Consider the following 16,531-nt stretch of genomic DNA (forward strand, 5'->3'; position numbering starts at 1 on the left):
TGCAACACGTAGTACCTTAGCTTGTCTAAACACCTTGTGCTACCCCCTGTACTTAAGTTTACGAGGGAAGTGAAGAGTAGCTTGTTTTTTTGTTTTCTTTTCTTTGTAGATGAGTGTGTATAAAACAAAGGGGAATTATCGCTAATTTTCTTTATCGCTGCCTTTGTCCAGCCATGCGCTTTGTTAGTATGTTGTACACAGTACACAGTAAATGAAACAAGCACCAAGTATCATGTCAGATTATTTTTATTGTTATTGGTTTTCTTATTTTCTTATTTCTTATTAGTGTTTATTATTGTACTGAACCGGTTGGTAAACCACCCATTGCTGACTCTGAGTTACCCTTGGTGAGCTAGCTAACAAGCTAAGCGCAACAACCCAATTACAAATAAGGCTGTAAATCTGTTGTGTTGTTATCTTATTGTGTTAATCACCTGTTCCGTGTTACTCCTTGATATGAGTTGAAGTACAATTTCTGGATTATTATTTTGTTTCTGTTGAATGTTGTATGAGAGTTAGCACAGTCAGGTTCCGCAGTGTTTGCACACACCATATTCTTCCTGATACTGAGTTACATTTATCGTGAAAGTCAGTAAGGAGTTGGTTTTGCTATTTGTCTCCGGTTGTTGAATCGACTTGTACAGACCTGATATTTGTTTGTCCACTGATTTGTCCACCACACAAGGAAGTACAGTATGGTTATAATCCTGTACATTAGAGGAGAAGAAACAGAAAGAGAGATGAGACTGAGATGTCTGTTTTTATCTTCTGAACCTCCACGGAACCTGAATTGCTCAGATAAAACTCTTAAAAAATCTGCTTTGCAAGGTCAGCATGGAAACCAAACAAACACACTGCTCAGGACATGGAGAAGGAAACACTGAACAGGTGAACACAGGCAGTTAACAAAGCAGTGACAACATGACTCATGTCTTCTAAAGACTCAGCCAGTCTAATTCCATCCTTTACATCCTTTACAGATGTTTCTTCAAAAAGAGATTCTGAAGTGATTTTAAAGAAGATTCTTTAATGAATAGAAATTTACAAACTGATGTATTTTTAATGAAGACACCGGAGAGTGTGTTCATCAATACTATATTGTTATATCAATGTTAAATTCGTTAAAGAATGATTTCTTGAATGACGTTATCTGGAAAGCTGATCATGTCAGATTGAAGTTTTTTTAGACAAAATGTTCTGAATTTATGTTCATCAGTGGTTTTGAAGCGACCACTCTATGAAGAATGTATGAAGAAACAACTTCATGTTTTCTCAAAAAGATTCCAGCTTTATTTTCTAATTATCTTCAGAATCGTTCGACATGATTAATTAGGTCTGCTGCTAAATATTAATCAGCACTATATTAGATCAATGGCAAAAATAAAACAATCATGAAAATTTGAAAAGCAAAAAAAATTTTATCCAAAAAACTCATGTTTCAGATGACTTTCTATATATATATATATATATATATATATATATATATATATATATATATATATATATATATATATAGAAAGTCATCTGAAACATGAGTTTTTTGGATAAAATTTTTTTTGCTTTTCAAATTTTCATGATTGTTTTATTTCTGCCATTGATCTAATATAGTGTATATATACTATATAATATAGTATATATATATATATATATATATATATATATATATATATATATATATATACGTATAATAAAAATATGAATTTATGTATTTATTTATTTGTTTCTTTGTAGTTCATAAAATAATTTCATTTTGTCATTATTTATTTAACTCTTTGCAGTCGGAATATTTTGATCTCTCTGTGTGTTTTTGTTCTTCTTCTCAGTGATTCCCTCCTGACAGAGTTCTGCTTTAATTCGAAGACTTTAGCTTTAATATGAACTTTCCATAGCACTCATACCCGTCTGCTGTGGGTCTGTACATCTAATAAAACATCACTTCCTGTGTCATTACTCCACATCTCACTATCATCTGCCTCCTCGATAAAAACATCAACATTCTCATCCTATCTGAGACTTAAAACACTGTTCGATATATAAACGACATAAAGCAGGTGATTATAATTGCTGTGTAACCAACAGGAATAATAACAGCACAATTCCATATAAATATCATTCATAATATGTATAAATTCATTAGTAACTATTAATAATGAACAATGAACAGACAGGATATTTACATTTAATATTTTATGTGCGTTCATAACTAAAACCCAGCTTCTGCAACGAGATGGATCAGTGACAGCTTTTACTCACATTCAAAAACATGCATATATATCAAAGACACTGCTGTTATATTATAATTACATGTTACTGCTACAGCATTTACACATATTTTCCCTCTTCTTTTTTTTTCCTGTGGAATCCTTATGTTCAAAGTGAAGAGCGGTGTATAAACTGTCCAGGAGTGAACAGTGTTTACGGTTATTTTTAGCTGCAGGAATGATAAAAGAAGCCTTTGTGCTGTGGTCGAGTCTCCAATACATTGAACCCGGTGACATTTAAGCTCGCTGTCCTGCAAAATGGCCGCTGCGTGCGGGAGAGACGGATGAGTCGGTTTTAACACGCAGTGCTTTGCCGTATAGACCTCCGAGCCGAAGTTCTTCTGCTAACTTGTTTCTTTGTTTATAAACGTGGATGTAAAGGCTAAAGTTGTAAAAGTGTTGAACAAAGCCTGCATGATTGATGTGACATTTACACGAGTTTGGCATCAATGAAACCCAGGCAGATTTTGTCAGATGACCTTTTGGGGAGAATTGAATTTTAGAAATATTAAAAAAGAAAAAAAATATCTGCATGTGCTTTCAGATGCAGTATACAGTTAGATCAGGTAAAATATCAGTTTTATTTATTTATTTATTTATTGTAAATTATTCTTTATATCTGCTCTGGTTTCATCTCCTTAAGCTTCAGGAGCTCTCATGCCTGTAACTGAGTGACCTACAGAACACGATCACAGCCATTTGCTGAACATGACTCTTTGAACATGATTTTTTAGTAAATAATTATATTTTTCTGATAGAATGACAATGAAATGAGTTAAAAGAGAAAAAATATTATTATTACCTCAGGAAGGTGTGTTTACGTTTCTGCTCGAGATTAACACCGTAAGCGGGACGTAGCGATTGTTGTTCTGAAAATAGGACAAGGTATAACTGGAGTCTCAAATTAATTTTAAAAAGATGTCTGAACTCTAAGCACAGGATAAGAGCAATGCAGCATGAGGAGCAGGAGAAACATGAGGGAAAAAGCTTAAATATTATAGACAAAATGATTTAAAAAAGGAAGGAGTTTCGAGAAATGAATTTGATATTGATTTAAATAAATCTGAAGAGCAAGAAAGAAGGTTTTTTTGAAACGTTTCTGAAATTGACCAAGTGTTCATTCTCTCGGTCAACCTGAGTTTATATTGATGCTCTCTCTCTCTCTCTCTCTCTCTCTCTCTCTCTCTCTCTCTCTCTCTCTCTCTCTCTCTCTCTCTCTCTCTCTCTCTCTCTCTCTCTCTCTCTCTCTCTCTCTCTCTCTCTCTCTCTCTCTCTCTCTCTCTCTCTCTCTCTCTCTCTCTCTCTCCCTCATATGTCCATCATTCAGCCCATGATTCAGAAGCAATTTTAATCAGCGGACACGTCAGACACATCGAGCCCTGAAAAAGAGGTCAGGAATTAATTACCCCGACAGTTCGCAGTGTGAAGTGATGCATGAAGCTGCTGCGCACACATGGGAATCACACACACACACGCACAGAAGACGAGATGGTTTAAACCACAGCATGAAGATCAGTGAAGCTCTGTCTCTGTGATTAATGTCTCAGTCCTCCATCTGTATTGTTTCCATCTGTATGAAGTAAAGGAGGAAGTCAGACTCTCACAGTCTGATCACACGCAAAAAATCTGATCGATCTCCAAAAAAGAGCCGAGCTCCAGCTGCAATGGCATCAGTGTACAACAGCATGTTTAGCACAGTGCATCAACATGCAAAAGTTTTCTTTCATGCTTTGTTTATTCTCGATCAGCAGTGAGTAGGATAGTGGGACAATGGGATAGTGGGACATTTGAACAGTGGGATAGTGGATAGTGTGACAGTGTATGACAGTGGGATAGTGGATAGTGTGTGACAGTGGGATAGTGGGATAGTGGATAGTGGGACAGTGGGATAGTGAGACAGTGGGATAGTGAGACAGTGGGATAGTGGGACAGTGGATAGTGGGACAGTGGGATAGTGGAATACTGAGATAGTGGGATAGTGGGATAGTGAGACAGTGAGATAGTGGGACAGTGGGACAGTGGATAGTGGGACAGTGGGATAGTGGAATACTGAGATAGTGGGATAGTGAGATAGTGGGACAGTGGGACAGTGGATAGTGGGACAGTGGGATAGTGAGACAGTGAGACATTGGGATAGTGGATAGTGGGACAGTGGATAGTGAGACAGTGGGATAGTGGATAGTGGGACAGTGGGATAGTGGATAGTGGGACAGTGGGATAGTGAGACAGTGGGACAGTGGATAGTGAGAAGGTGGGATAGTGGATAGTGGGATAGTGGGACAGTGGGATAGTGGATAGTGGGACAGTGGGACAGTGGATAGTGGGACTGTGGGATAGTGTGACAGTGGGACAGTGGGATAGTATGATAGTGGGACAGTGTGTGACAGTGGGATAGTGTGACATTGGGATAGTGGATAATGTGTGACAGTGGGAGAGTGTGACAGTGGGATAGTGTGATAGTGGGACAGTGTGTGAAAGTCAGATAGTGTGACATTGGGATAGTGGATAATGTGTGACAGTGGGATAGTGTGACAATGTGTGACAGTGGGATAGTGTGACAGTGAGATAGTGGATAATATGTGACAGTGGGATAGAGTGACAATAGGATAGTGTGACAATGGGATAGTGTGACAGTGGGATAGTGTGACAGTGGTATAGTGGATAGTGAATAGTGTGTGACAGTGGGATAGTGGGACAGTGGGATAGTGGGAAAGTGGGATAGTGGACAGTGGGTCTGTGCGACCATAGGACAGTGGGACAGTGTGACAGTTGGACATGGTCTGCTGCTCTCTTCATTAAGTCTGAAGAAACTGGGACATTGGGATAGTGGGACAGTGGGATAGTGTGACAGTGGGACAGTGTGACAGTGGGACAGTGTGACAGTGGGTGTGACAGTGGGAGAATGGGATAGTGGATAGTGGGACAGTGGGATAGTGGGACAGTGGGATAGTGTGACAGTGGGACATTGGGATAGTGGGACAGTGGGATAGTGTGACAGTGGGACAGTGTGACAGTGGGAGAATGGGACAGTGAGATAGTGTGACAGTGGGATAGTGGGACTGTGCGACTGTAGGACAGTGGGACAGTGTGGCAGTTGGACATGGTCTGCTGCTCTCTTCATTAAATCTGAAGAAAACACTTTGATGATTGAAATCAAATAATCTAAAATGCTGTTATAAATTTATTAGTAAATTAAGTAGACATGAGGGAGCAGGAGGTGTTCCTGATGAATAACAGGAGGAATTAAACTCACATTGAGCCTCAGGAGCCCGGGAACCCAAGAACATATTTCTGATAACATTAACGTTTTTTACATTCAATTACAAATGTTTTCATAAACACCTTCTTTACACAAAAAAAAACAATAAGTGCTGTAATAAGGTCATGTAATAAGTGCTCTAATCTGTATCTGTAAGATGGGTGTAATAAGCGCTGTTATAAGTGCTGTAAGATGGGTGTAATAAGCGCTGTTATAAGTGCTGTAATGAGCATTGTAAATAGTGCTTCTGAGTGACTTCAGGTCTGTGGGCAGCAGCTCAGCAGGGAGCCTCATGTCAGACACGAAGATTTCTTTCCTTGAAATTAAATATTATTTTGTATGTATATGCTAACATCCCTGCTTACATTACAGACTTTACATTCAGACTTTAATCAGCTCTCATCTATTCAGTACTGAGCTACAGATTTAAAACAAACTATATTTACTCTAACAGATCTCCAAATGGAGACAGATGGAGGAAATGTCATTGAGTTCTGCCTTCTGATTGGTCAGTAGGTGTTGATTATTTCTTTTTAACAGCAGCTTTGACAGTCGAGCAGGATTATATATTAATTAACTCTGATATGTTCAAATCACTGAATCAATGGAATGGAGATGTTCGTTTATTTTAGTTTTATGTAAATAAAAGTGTCTGAAATCTTTTTTATGATATTTACAGCAACTTCTTTGTGGTTCAGGAGATTTGAAGAGAGACTATATCAACTATTTCACAGACATTAAACATAGCTATGAACAGATAAAAACCATGACATTATTTAATAAACAAAAAATATTTGTCCTCCATCTGAAGCTGAGAACTGCATGAGCACAGTGAAGCTCTGTGACACATCAAAAGAGCGCTTAAAGCAACAAATCACACACACACACACACACGCACACACACATGCAGGTGTCAGTGGGTTTAACAGCCAAGAAAAGAGCAAAGGAAGCAGAGGTCAAAATATATATATATATATATATATATATATATATATATATATATATATATATATATATATATATATATATATATATATGTGTGTGTGTGTGTGTATGTATGTGTATATATAGTGTATATATAGTGTATATATGTATATATATATATACATACTTACATACATACATACATACATACATACATACATACATACATACATATATATATATATATTGAAGTTTAACTGAATGGGGAGATGCAGAGTTACATCGCAGGTCTGATCTCACTGTGAATACCATACCTCAACACTAATTATCTCCATAATTACACTCCTGCTAGCATCCACACTATCTTCATATCTCACACTAATTCACTTTTCACTATTACAGAGAGACAGAAAGAGAGTGTGAGCGAGAGAGCAAGAGACACAGAGAGAGAGAGAGAGAGAGAGACAGAGAGAGAGTAAATAATTTACTCTCAAGTTTATTTTACTTGATCTTAGAATTTTGTTTTCATTCCTTGTCCTTTTAAATGCTTCGGCAATACGTGTACAATTTGTCATGCCAGTGAAGCTCATTTGAATTGAAATGAGTTGAAATGAATTGAATTTATTTGAATTTAATTAAATTGAATTGAGAGACAGAAAGAGAGACACAGAAAGAGAGACACAGGAAGAGAGAGAAAGAGAGAGAAATAGATAGAGGGAGAGGTAAGAGAGAGAGAGAGAGAGAGAGAGAGAGAGAGAGAGAGAGAGAGAGAGCGAGAGAGAGAGAGAGAGAGAGAGAGAGAGAGAGAGAGAGAGAGAGAGAGCGGTAATGTCATGCTTCATTCTCCAAGGCCATGAACTAATGAGCGGAGCAGAGCACACGGCCACTGTGGAAGTCCGCTGTTGGGAATTCTGAGTTTTTTCCCCACACACACGACTCAAGCGACAAGTTCAGAATGCAACAATAATCATTTAGCACAGCATGATCAGAGTAAGGTGAGAATGAGAAGGCCTTTTAGAGTCTTTACTGTCGGCATGACAACACCTGCTAGATCGCAGCAAACTAAACAAAACATCTCATTAACTGCAACATCCTCCATCTACCTCTACCTACCTCCAACTAACTCCAACAACCTCCAACTACCTCCAATAATCTCCAACTACCTCTAACATCCTCCAACCACCTCCAACAACTTCCAACTACCTTCAAATAACTCTAATAGTCTCCAATTACCTCCAACAACCTCCAACTACCTCTAACTACCTCCAACTATCTCCAACAACCTCCAACTACCTCCAATAATCTCCAACTAACTCTAATATCCTCCAACTACCTCTAACAACTTCCAACTACCTTCAAATAACTCCAATAGTCTCCAATTACCTCAAATTTCCTCCAACAACCTCCAACTACCTCTAACTACCTCCAACTAACTTCAACAACCTCCAACTACCTCCAATAATCTCCAACTACCTCTAACATCCTTCAACCACCTCCAACAACCTCCAACTACCAACAAATAACTCCAACTTTCAATTACTGTACCTCCAATAACCTCCAACTCTCTCCAACAACTTTTTCCACTTTTGTTTTTTGAATTATTTTATTATTCTTTCATATTGCCTTCAAAGTTAGCATTCAAAAACTGAATCTGAAAAATCTCTGTTTGGCCATGAGAAGATAGCAGATAATCAAAATAAATAATAACTAAAGTGAAATTCTAGATAATAATAATAATAGAATTATTAGCACAGTATCTCTGAGGAGTTTAGACCAAATCGGTCATTTTCCACAGAATTATTACATCATATATTAATACTGCAGCTCCATTCAGACACGATTTGTTTCATGGACAACAAGCATGTTTAGTGAGAAGTTCACTAAAAGCCTGGAAGTGTCTCATGTCTCTGACACCGTTACCATTTGGTTTTGGAGACAAAATGAAAGATAAAAGAGAAAACAGCAAGTGCTTCCTAGAGAAAAACTGCAAAAACCCCTTTTTTTTACGGGATTAAATGGTCTTCACCCATTTAAGGATATATATATATATATATAGTCAGGATAAACATCTCACATGGAGTTATTTATTCTGCTCACTTTCTATTGTAGAAGAGAAAATACAGCATGATCATTCTGTAATTTAAAAAATGTGACCAATTTGGAATAAAATCAATGAGAAACTTTTCTGTGTATAAAAAAATGACATCACACACTTGAACATTCTAACATTAAGATGTTAGAATGTTGTTGTCTGATGTCTTCCTTCCCGTTATTCTTTTTAATTTGACTTTTAACTCCTTTAAACTGTGACTATCAGTTAGTGGACTAGTTACAGTAGATAGTTGGCTTCTGTAGCTTCTCTCTTTCCTTACTCTTTCTTTTTTTTTTGCGGCTGTAGAGTTTTAGGAAACGACAGGCTGCTTATGATGACCTCATTTTGTCTTTGTATAGAAGACTTCATTGTGTGAGCTGTTTAAAAATAATCAACAAGTCAGATCTTTATTTCAATAGTATCAGTCTATGAGCGACAAGCGCAGCTGTCAAAGCACAAAGAAATATAATGACTACCATCATCATCATCTTCATCCTCAGAGTCATCAGTATCCGTGTCGCTAGCTGTTATCAGAGCATTCATATGGTGCGTTCATATTTCCTCAAATCGCTGCCACCACAAAGCCTGAAGCTCCACTGCAATTACGAGGAAAATAGCAATCGAGTACAAAATCTATCAAATCCCTGTCTGTCAAATCCCTGAGATAAACTTTCAAAACTTAACACTTCCTTTAAAAAAAAACACTCCACCCTGAACCGCTCAAGTATCAATCTTCATCATTAACACATGAACTTCCAAGGTTTCTTTCATGCCAGACTTTTTCGCAAAGGCCTCACTTCATCTATATGATGAACAGAGCAATGCGGCGGTGCTTTAGTGTTTTATCCTGACCTCCTTATCTGTACTGACAGACTTCAACTTTCACATCAACAATGTCATGCTCGTCATCTTGTACGGCGCTAACAAGCCTCTGAGTCTCTGAGTCATAATGCTGCATTCCAACAGATTCTAAAACAGCAGTTAGCAGCAGAAACACATCACAACCCTGATTCTGATTCCCCACCTCCTCAACAACAACAACAACAAGAACACAACTATTAAACCAGTTTCTAAAGAGCTTTACAACAATGGCTAGCCACATGCTAAGCACTTAGCCTAGCACTAAATATACTGTATATCTAACCCTAATCTCTGTAATTAATGTTTATAGAGTTCATACCTTTTGATGGACAACGTTAGCAGCCAGCAAACCCATAAAGCCAAGAATAACTATTCACTTACCTTCTTGAACTGCCTGGAAGGGGTTGTTAGGCTCAATAAATTTTATGGAGTGTGTGATTTTTTCGCTCTGCAAAATGTCATCATTGAGGCTGAGGTCTGAGATGGCCAGCTGGAAGACCTCGTCATCCCTCGCTGCGTTCTCCTCAAAGATAGCGCCTTCAGGGACAAAGAGAGACAGAGAATGTTTTATTTATTCGCTACTATCCAGGTGGTAGAACAAACCTGTAGAAGGCCCTACATCTAAATGTTCTCATGTTGTAATATCACAACTCACATATGAGTAAGTGTGCATATGTGTGTTTGTGCGTGAGTGTGTCTGTGTAGTTGTGTGTGCATGTGTATATGGGAGTGTGTGTTTGTGTGTGTGTGTGTGTGCGTGAGTGAGTGACTGAGTGAGTGAGTGAGTGAGTGAGTGAGTGAGTGAGTGAGTGTGCATATGTGTGTGGACATGTGTGTGTGTGTGTGTGAGTGAGTGAGTGAGTAAGTGAGTGAGTGAGTGTGCTTACTGTATGTGTGTGGACATGCGTGTGTGTGCATGTGTATATGGGAGTATGTGTGTGTGTGTGTGTGGACATGTGTGTGTGCACATGTATATATGAGTGTGTGAGTGTGTGTGAATGAGTGAGTGTGCATATGTGTGTGGACATGTATGTGTGTGAGTGTGTGTGTGTAGGTGTGTGTATATGGGAGTGTGTGTGTGTGGACATGTGTGTGTGGACAAGTGTGTGTAGGTGTGTGTGTGCACATGTATATGTGAGTGTGCATATGTGTGTAGACATGTGTGTGTGTGTGTGTGTGTGTGTGTGTGAGAGAGAGAGAGAGAGAGAGAGAGAGAGAGAGAGAGAGAGAGAGTGAGAGTTCATGCGTTTCCACTGTTTCCTAAGAAATAATGACAGGAAAAATAATTCATCAGTTAAGTTTAGCATGTAAGCTATAGGTACAAAAGTTTACCATGGCAAAAGTGGTTTCCATGGTAACATCCCAACAACACAGAAGGCTGTTGCTTCATACACTTTATCTCTAATGATAAATATATTCTTCCAGCGCTGACAGTCATGAGAGCAAGTGTAAAAATAGTGGCACTGTTTTGTGAGGGAGTAAAAAAAACTCTAAATATTTATTGTTTACATGAAGCTCTATCGGTTCTTTGGAATTTGTTCATCTAGTTAGAGACGATGACACAGCAAGCACGTATCAAAAAACAAACAAATAAAAACCATGCAGGTGAAATGCTCACCACTTTACTCTGAGCAGGTGGGAAAAGCTCTGAATATTAAATATTAAAGCTGTGTAAACTCATCAGTCTGATCTTTAGTCTAAACAATCGTCTACTGTGTGAGATTAAATATTAAATCTATAATCTAGAGTGTAGTGTTTTTTTCTTGTGCTCGTAAACGCAGGGGTGGAATGAAAAGCAGTCCCCTCTCGCCCGTTATCCAGGTGGCTGATACACGAGTTGATGTATAACAGCAGCATGAAGCTGATTTAGCGGGAATGGATGTGTCGCATCTGCTCATTCCACCCTTCCAATTACAGGGTTTGGAAAGCTGAAGCCTGGGTGAGAAATCACACCGTCTTCCCTCCAATCGCTTTCACTCGACTGTCTCAGGACAGAACTGTTTTTGTTCCCTAGCTTCTAGTTCAGACCTGCATGATAGAAAGAGCTGGTAGAGGAGGACATGTGAGACATCTGAAAAGTGAATACACGTGAGACACCTGGAGACAGAACACACAAGAGATGTCTGGAGACCAAACAAACGAGACGTCTGGAGACTGAACACATACGAGACATCTGGAGACCGAACAAAAATGAGATTTTTGGAGAGTCGCCACACGTGATACGTCCGAAGAACAAAGACATGCGATACTTGTGGAGACCGAACGCACATGAGATGTCTGAAGGCTGAACACACAGTATGTCTGGAGACTGAACATACGTGAGACTTCTGGAGACAGAACACACGTGAGACTTCTGGAGACTAAACACAGATGAGACGTCTGGAGACCAAACACGTGAGATGTCTGGAGAACGAATACACGTGAGACATCTGGAGACCAAACACACGTGAGGCATCTGGAGACTTGAACACACAAGACATCTGGAATCATCTCTGATTCATTTCTTGAATTTTGTTCTCTTGGATAAATTTCCAAAAGATCATTATAAAAGTGCAGGAACAAGAAACAAGAATAATTCAGTCAGTAAACGTGAACAAAACAAACATGAGGGAAACAAAGCTTAGAATTAAGTTAGGAGCATGTCAATGTAAAAAAAAAACACAAACTAATTTGTGGCATTGATTGTTAATCGTTAAACATGTTAATCGACAGAATGTCACAGCTTTCAGCCTTAATTTGGAAATATTTTTATCTAGGAAGATGTTTTTCATCTGTGATTAATGAGCTCATCATTCTGTACTATTCTGGAGAACCCTACAGCTCTCGAGTTGAGGTTAGTTTTAGTGTGTGAAAGGCACAACCAGGAGGTCAGCCATCTTCTCAAATTGCTCCGTGTATGGAAGAATCACAAGCTGCCATTACCAACGTGATTAAGCCTATAAATCACCTGGACTCCAATGACAAGTCTAATAAAAACAGATTTCACAAAAAATTCTGGAAACAAATGCTTGAAAAATGATTTTTTTTTTAAACCACATACGGCTCAACGTGTGTTCGTTTATTCTCACTGTAATGTTATTAATATTTTACATATAACATGCTGATTTTTGTAAAAAACAATAAAAATAGAAAGGCTGCAGGAACACAAGCACAACACCCCTTTCAGTTTCTGATTCAAATGAGTCAAGAAGCATGAAACGAAGCCTGAATTGAGGTCAGGTGACTTACTCTCAGAGCAAAGTGTAATTCCCACTACGCTCTTTCCCAATAACTTTCTAGCTCTTTCTCAGAGCTAATCATGTCTTTGACTTGTTCTTGGGACTTTATAGTAATACTCTCACAGGAAGTGTTTTACATGCTCGCCGCATAATTATAGCAACATGTTGAGAAAACGCTTCACTACGCATGCACTGCACCATCAACGACTCACCAACGACCAACACCAATGACAGCACAGAGGAAACAACAAGGAGCAAATGAGCAGAAGCGCAGAGCTTCCCTATGTCTGGAATATTGAAATAATAACCAGGCCTTGCTTTTGGAAAATCACAGATATTAAATCAAAGAGAATATGACTGTTGAATCATTGGCTGTGATACTATGTGTGTGTTGTGTGGCTTCAAATCCAGCTCAAGTGTATGATCTGTTGAATAGTGAAAATATGAAAGGATGGACTCTCTCTCTCTCTCTCTCTCTCTCTCTCTTTCAGGAAGTATCGATGGATGGATGCCGCAGGATTTAACCAATCTTTATTTCCTTATCTGATTCTGTGGGTTAAAACCTTGGCCTGAAAGCTTGGAGAGCAAAAATGAGCATCATACTTCTTTCCTGTATTTCCTTTAACCTGAACAGCACTCATTCTCATTCTCACTCGACTCACTCGATTCACTCGATCTCGATTCACTGATTCACGATGCCTTTCTTAAAATTTCTCTCACGTTGCATACAAAGTTGAAGCTTCTAGCTTGAAAAGAGGAGGAGGGGGGTCAGTTCTCAGTTCTCAGCCCTCCCACACACACACACACACACACTCCAGGTCTAGCCAAATCCGAGATCCTTTTCTCCCCAACTTATTGCACGCGCATGAATTATACATTATGCTCTCTCTCTCTCTCTCTCTCTCTCTCTCTCTCTCTTCTTTTTTATTACACTCATCATCATCATTACTTTTTCCCCCTCACTCCTCAGTCACCTCATCGTGCTTATATCTAAATCTCACTACATTGCTAATTGCAGAAGTGTCTGCTCTTTTTCTTTAACATTACCGGACCATTATTGACCACTTGACGCATCGCGAGCTCCTTACCGATGTGAATGATGGAGTCCGCTCGCGCGCCGTCGCACCGCAGCATACCGAACGCGACGCAGATCACCAGCAGCAGTTCCATGTCCGCTCCTCTCCGCTCGCGCGCCGCGCATCCACGCGTTCCTTGCGTCTTCTCCTTCACGCGTTCGCACTCGTTCGGTTTGCAGTATAGGATTTATTTATTTATTTATATTTATTATTAGAATTATAAATTTTTTTAATCCTTAATCGTAGTGTCCAGGGATTGCAAATAAAAGAACATTTGAAAAAAATAAAAAAATAAAAAACTGTAATGCGCGCAGTCCGGGCTCCCGTTCACCGCAGGTCTCGCGCCGAATCTGAGAGGCATGAACGAGCTGCAAACGGAGAAGGAGGAGGAAGAGGAGGGCTGCTCTCTCTCTCTCTCTCTCTCTCTCTCTCTCTCTCTCTCTCCGTCGTGCCACGTGACTGCGGAGGAGCTCTAATGCGGAGAAGCGGAGCCGCGCGCGGAGAGACGGAGCCCGGAGTCGGTGACACGGAGATGGGTGATGCTGCGCGCGAGGATGGAGCGTGAGGCACGCTCATCTAGGAGTGTGTGTGTGTGTGTGTGTGTGTGTGTGCGTGCGTGCGTGCATGAGACACCTACGCCGGTTTCCTGGTCCAGCTTCAGGCAGTAAACTTTTTTTAGTGGCTAACAGGATGCTAAGGTGTTGATCCAAAAAAAAAAAAGTGTGACGAGGGGGAAAAAAAGGAAAATATTTTCATCAGACAAACTAGAAACGAGTAGCGCGTGAAAGGATGTTAGGATGGCACTCGAGGACACGTCGCGCGCATCTCAGAGGACGGAAACGGGATTTGAGGGACTGATAACGAAAAGGACACTGATCCGGTGTGTGTGTGTGTGTGTGTGTTACCCAGTTATGTTGCAGTCACATTATTTTTCTAACATGTCGCTTTTCTTTAACGCTATTACGTGTTATAGCTGTTTATAGATTGCGCTTATAGACTATAAACATGACTAGATGTAAAAGTGAATATTTACTGATGACGCATGGAGGATAGAAGTGTGTGATGATCAGCGCCTGGTGCTTCTGCACGGACCTGAAGACGGAGCCTAAAGTCACATGATAATACTCTTACTCTTACAATTAAAGGATATTTCTTGCAGGCTCGTGCGAAACCGGAAATGTCCCTTAATTGTTTGGCTAAGTGTATTAAGCGCGCGGGAAGGTGGAGAGCTCGTGGATGACAATGAGAAGAAACTAGAAATCAAGAAGCTTAGGAATAAATCACTGCTGTGCGCATGTCCAGTGCAAGCAGTTAGTATCTTAGGACTGATGGATTCGTCTACATGATTTATTTCTGTATGTTTTTTATTTTTTATTTTTTTATTTTTTTTTTGTAGTTTTGTGTGATGCATGAAATGAGTTCTGATCTCTGTGTGTTGCATCTCGATCCAGGAAGTCATGATGATGAGGATGCAAAAGGATGTGATTGGTTGATTGATTGATTGATTGATTGATTGATCGAATACTGTGATTCCAGTCTCGGATGAAATTGATGATGGTGGTTTGTTGATGAGAGTGAAGGATTAGTAAAGATTTACAGGAGCATAAATATTGGCACTGGACAATCATTGAGCTTAAGTTCAGAGATTGACAGATGAGAGGATGAGAGGATGAAGATCCACAGGCTGTGATGTGAAGTGAAAGTGCGCCGCTGCTGGACTCAGCCGGGATTTTTTCCAGAAGTGAGGAGGGGAAAAAATCTCACATGCATGTCACGTATGATGATGCAATTTTTACGCGTGATGCTGTGAGTAATGTGCGATGGCATGCACGTGAAAGGGCATGTTTATGGTGAACTACATGTGATGAATAAAATATGCATGTGCAGATATATGAATGACAAAGAGCCAAAAAAAAGTCACGTGTGAAAATAAACCGTTGATCTCAGTGTTTCTTTTGTACAATTTAATGACTTGCAGAAAAACAAATCTTGCACGTGTGTGAATCCAGAAAATGCACGTGAGTAGCTAATGTGTGCTAAACTTGAAACTTCTGTGAAAATAAATATACAAATCGCATGGAAATAAATGAATTAATTAAAATGATAAATAAATCAATGAAAATAATAAAAAATAAACAAAGTAATGGTTTAAAAAAAACAAATTATTGTGAGTGTGTAAATGACTTGAAATAAACAAAAGTTTAAAAATAGCACAAAAATAAATTAATTGTAAATTAATTACCGATCAAATATGAATTATGCAAAAAAAGGTGAGTAAAAAAATAAAAATGCATGTACTAATATGTAAAATGTCCATGCACACAACATGTGTCATTGTGGCCATAATGTGATAAAGTGTGTAGAGCTCACACACAAATCTTCTGTTGCTTTTCTGTCCTCAGAAATTACAGAAAAATTGAATGTTGTTAATGATCCTGAGGATGATCCACGACTGTCAGGAATGAAATGATAAAAGTATTGTTTGTTTTAATATTTGGTAACATTAATAACTCATATTAATTATATAGTTCAATGCTATAATATACATACAATAAAAAGTTCTTAGACAGTAGTTATTAGTTGCCCTGACTGTCTGCTTGAGTTGAATCAGTTTAATCTTAATCTTAATCATTTAAAAACACTCATGATTATTATCCAGAGATTTGTTGTACATATTTACCTAATGAAATTAAAATTTGAAGTGTATTTGAAGTGCCTTATAGACAAAGGGTCTTTCTCTTGTGTAAATATCAACAGGTGTGAACGCTGCATGCAAGCTCATAATTGAAAGTATTAGTGTTGGGGTGTGTGTGTGCAACTTAACACACACCAAATAATCC

The 16,531-nt window shown here is 38.9% G+C and overlaps 2 protein-coding genes across 3 annotated transcripts in view; one reads left to right on the forward strand and one right to left on the reverse strand.

Annotated features, from left to right (window-relative positions):
* grid1b (glutamate receptor, ionotropic, delta 1b) overlaps positions 1 to 13,999 on the reverse strand; it is a 319,760-nt gene extending 305,761 nt beyond the window's left edge. For both annotated transcript variants that reach the window (XM_060862319.1, XM_060862311.1), the window contains exons 1-2: positions 13,704 to 13,999; positions 9,779 to 9,934 (exon numbers count right to left, since the gene is read on the reverse strand). In XM_060862319.1, the coding sequence (XP_060718302.1) occupies positions 9,779 to 9,934; positions 13,704 to 13,785 (238 nt within the window). In that variant the 5' untranslated portion in view covers positions 13,786 to 13,999. The remainder of the gene's footprint in view (positions 1 to 9,778; positions 9,935 to 13,703) is intronic.
* The window catches only part of zgc:174164 (uncharacterized protein LOC570656 homolog), a 202,553-nt gene that overhangs the window by 16,273 nt on the left and 169,749 nt on the right, over positions 1 to 16,531 (forward strand). The window lies entirely within an intron of this gene.

The sequence above is a fragment of the Tachysurus vachellii genome, chromosome 2 (assembly GCF_030014155.1).
Source record: "Tachysurus vachellii isolate PV-2020 chromosome 2, HZAU_Pvac_v1, whole genome shotgun sequence".
NCBI lineage: Eukaryota > Metazoa > Chordata > Actinopteri > Siluriformes > Bagridae > Tachysurus > Tachysurus vachellii.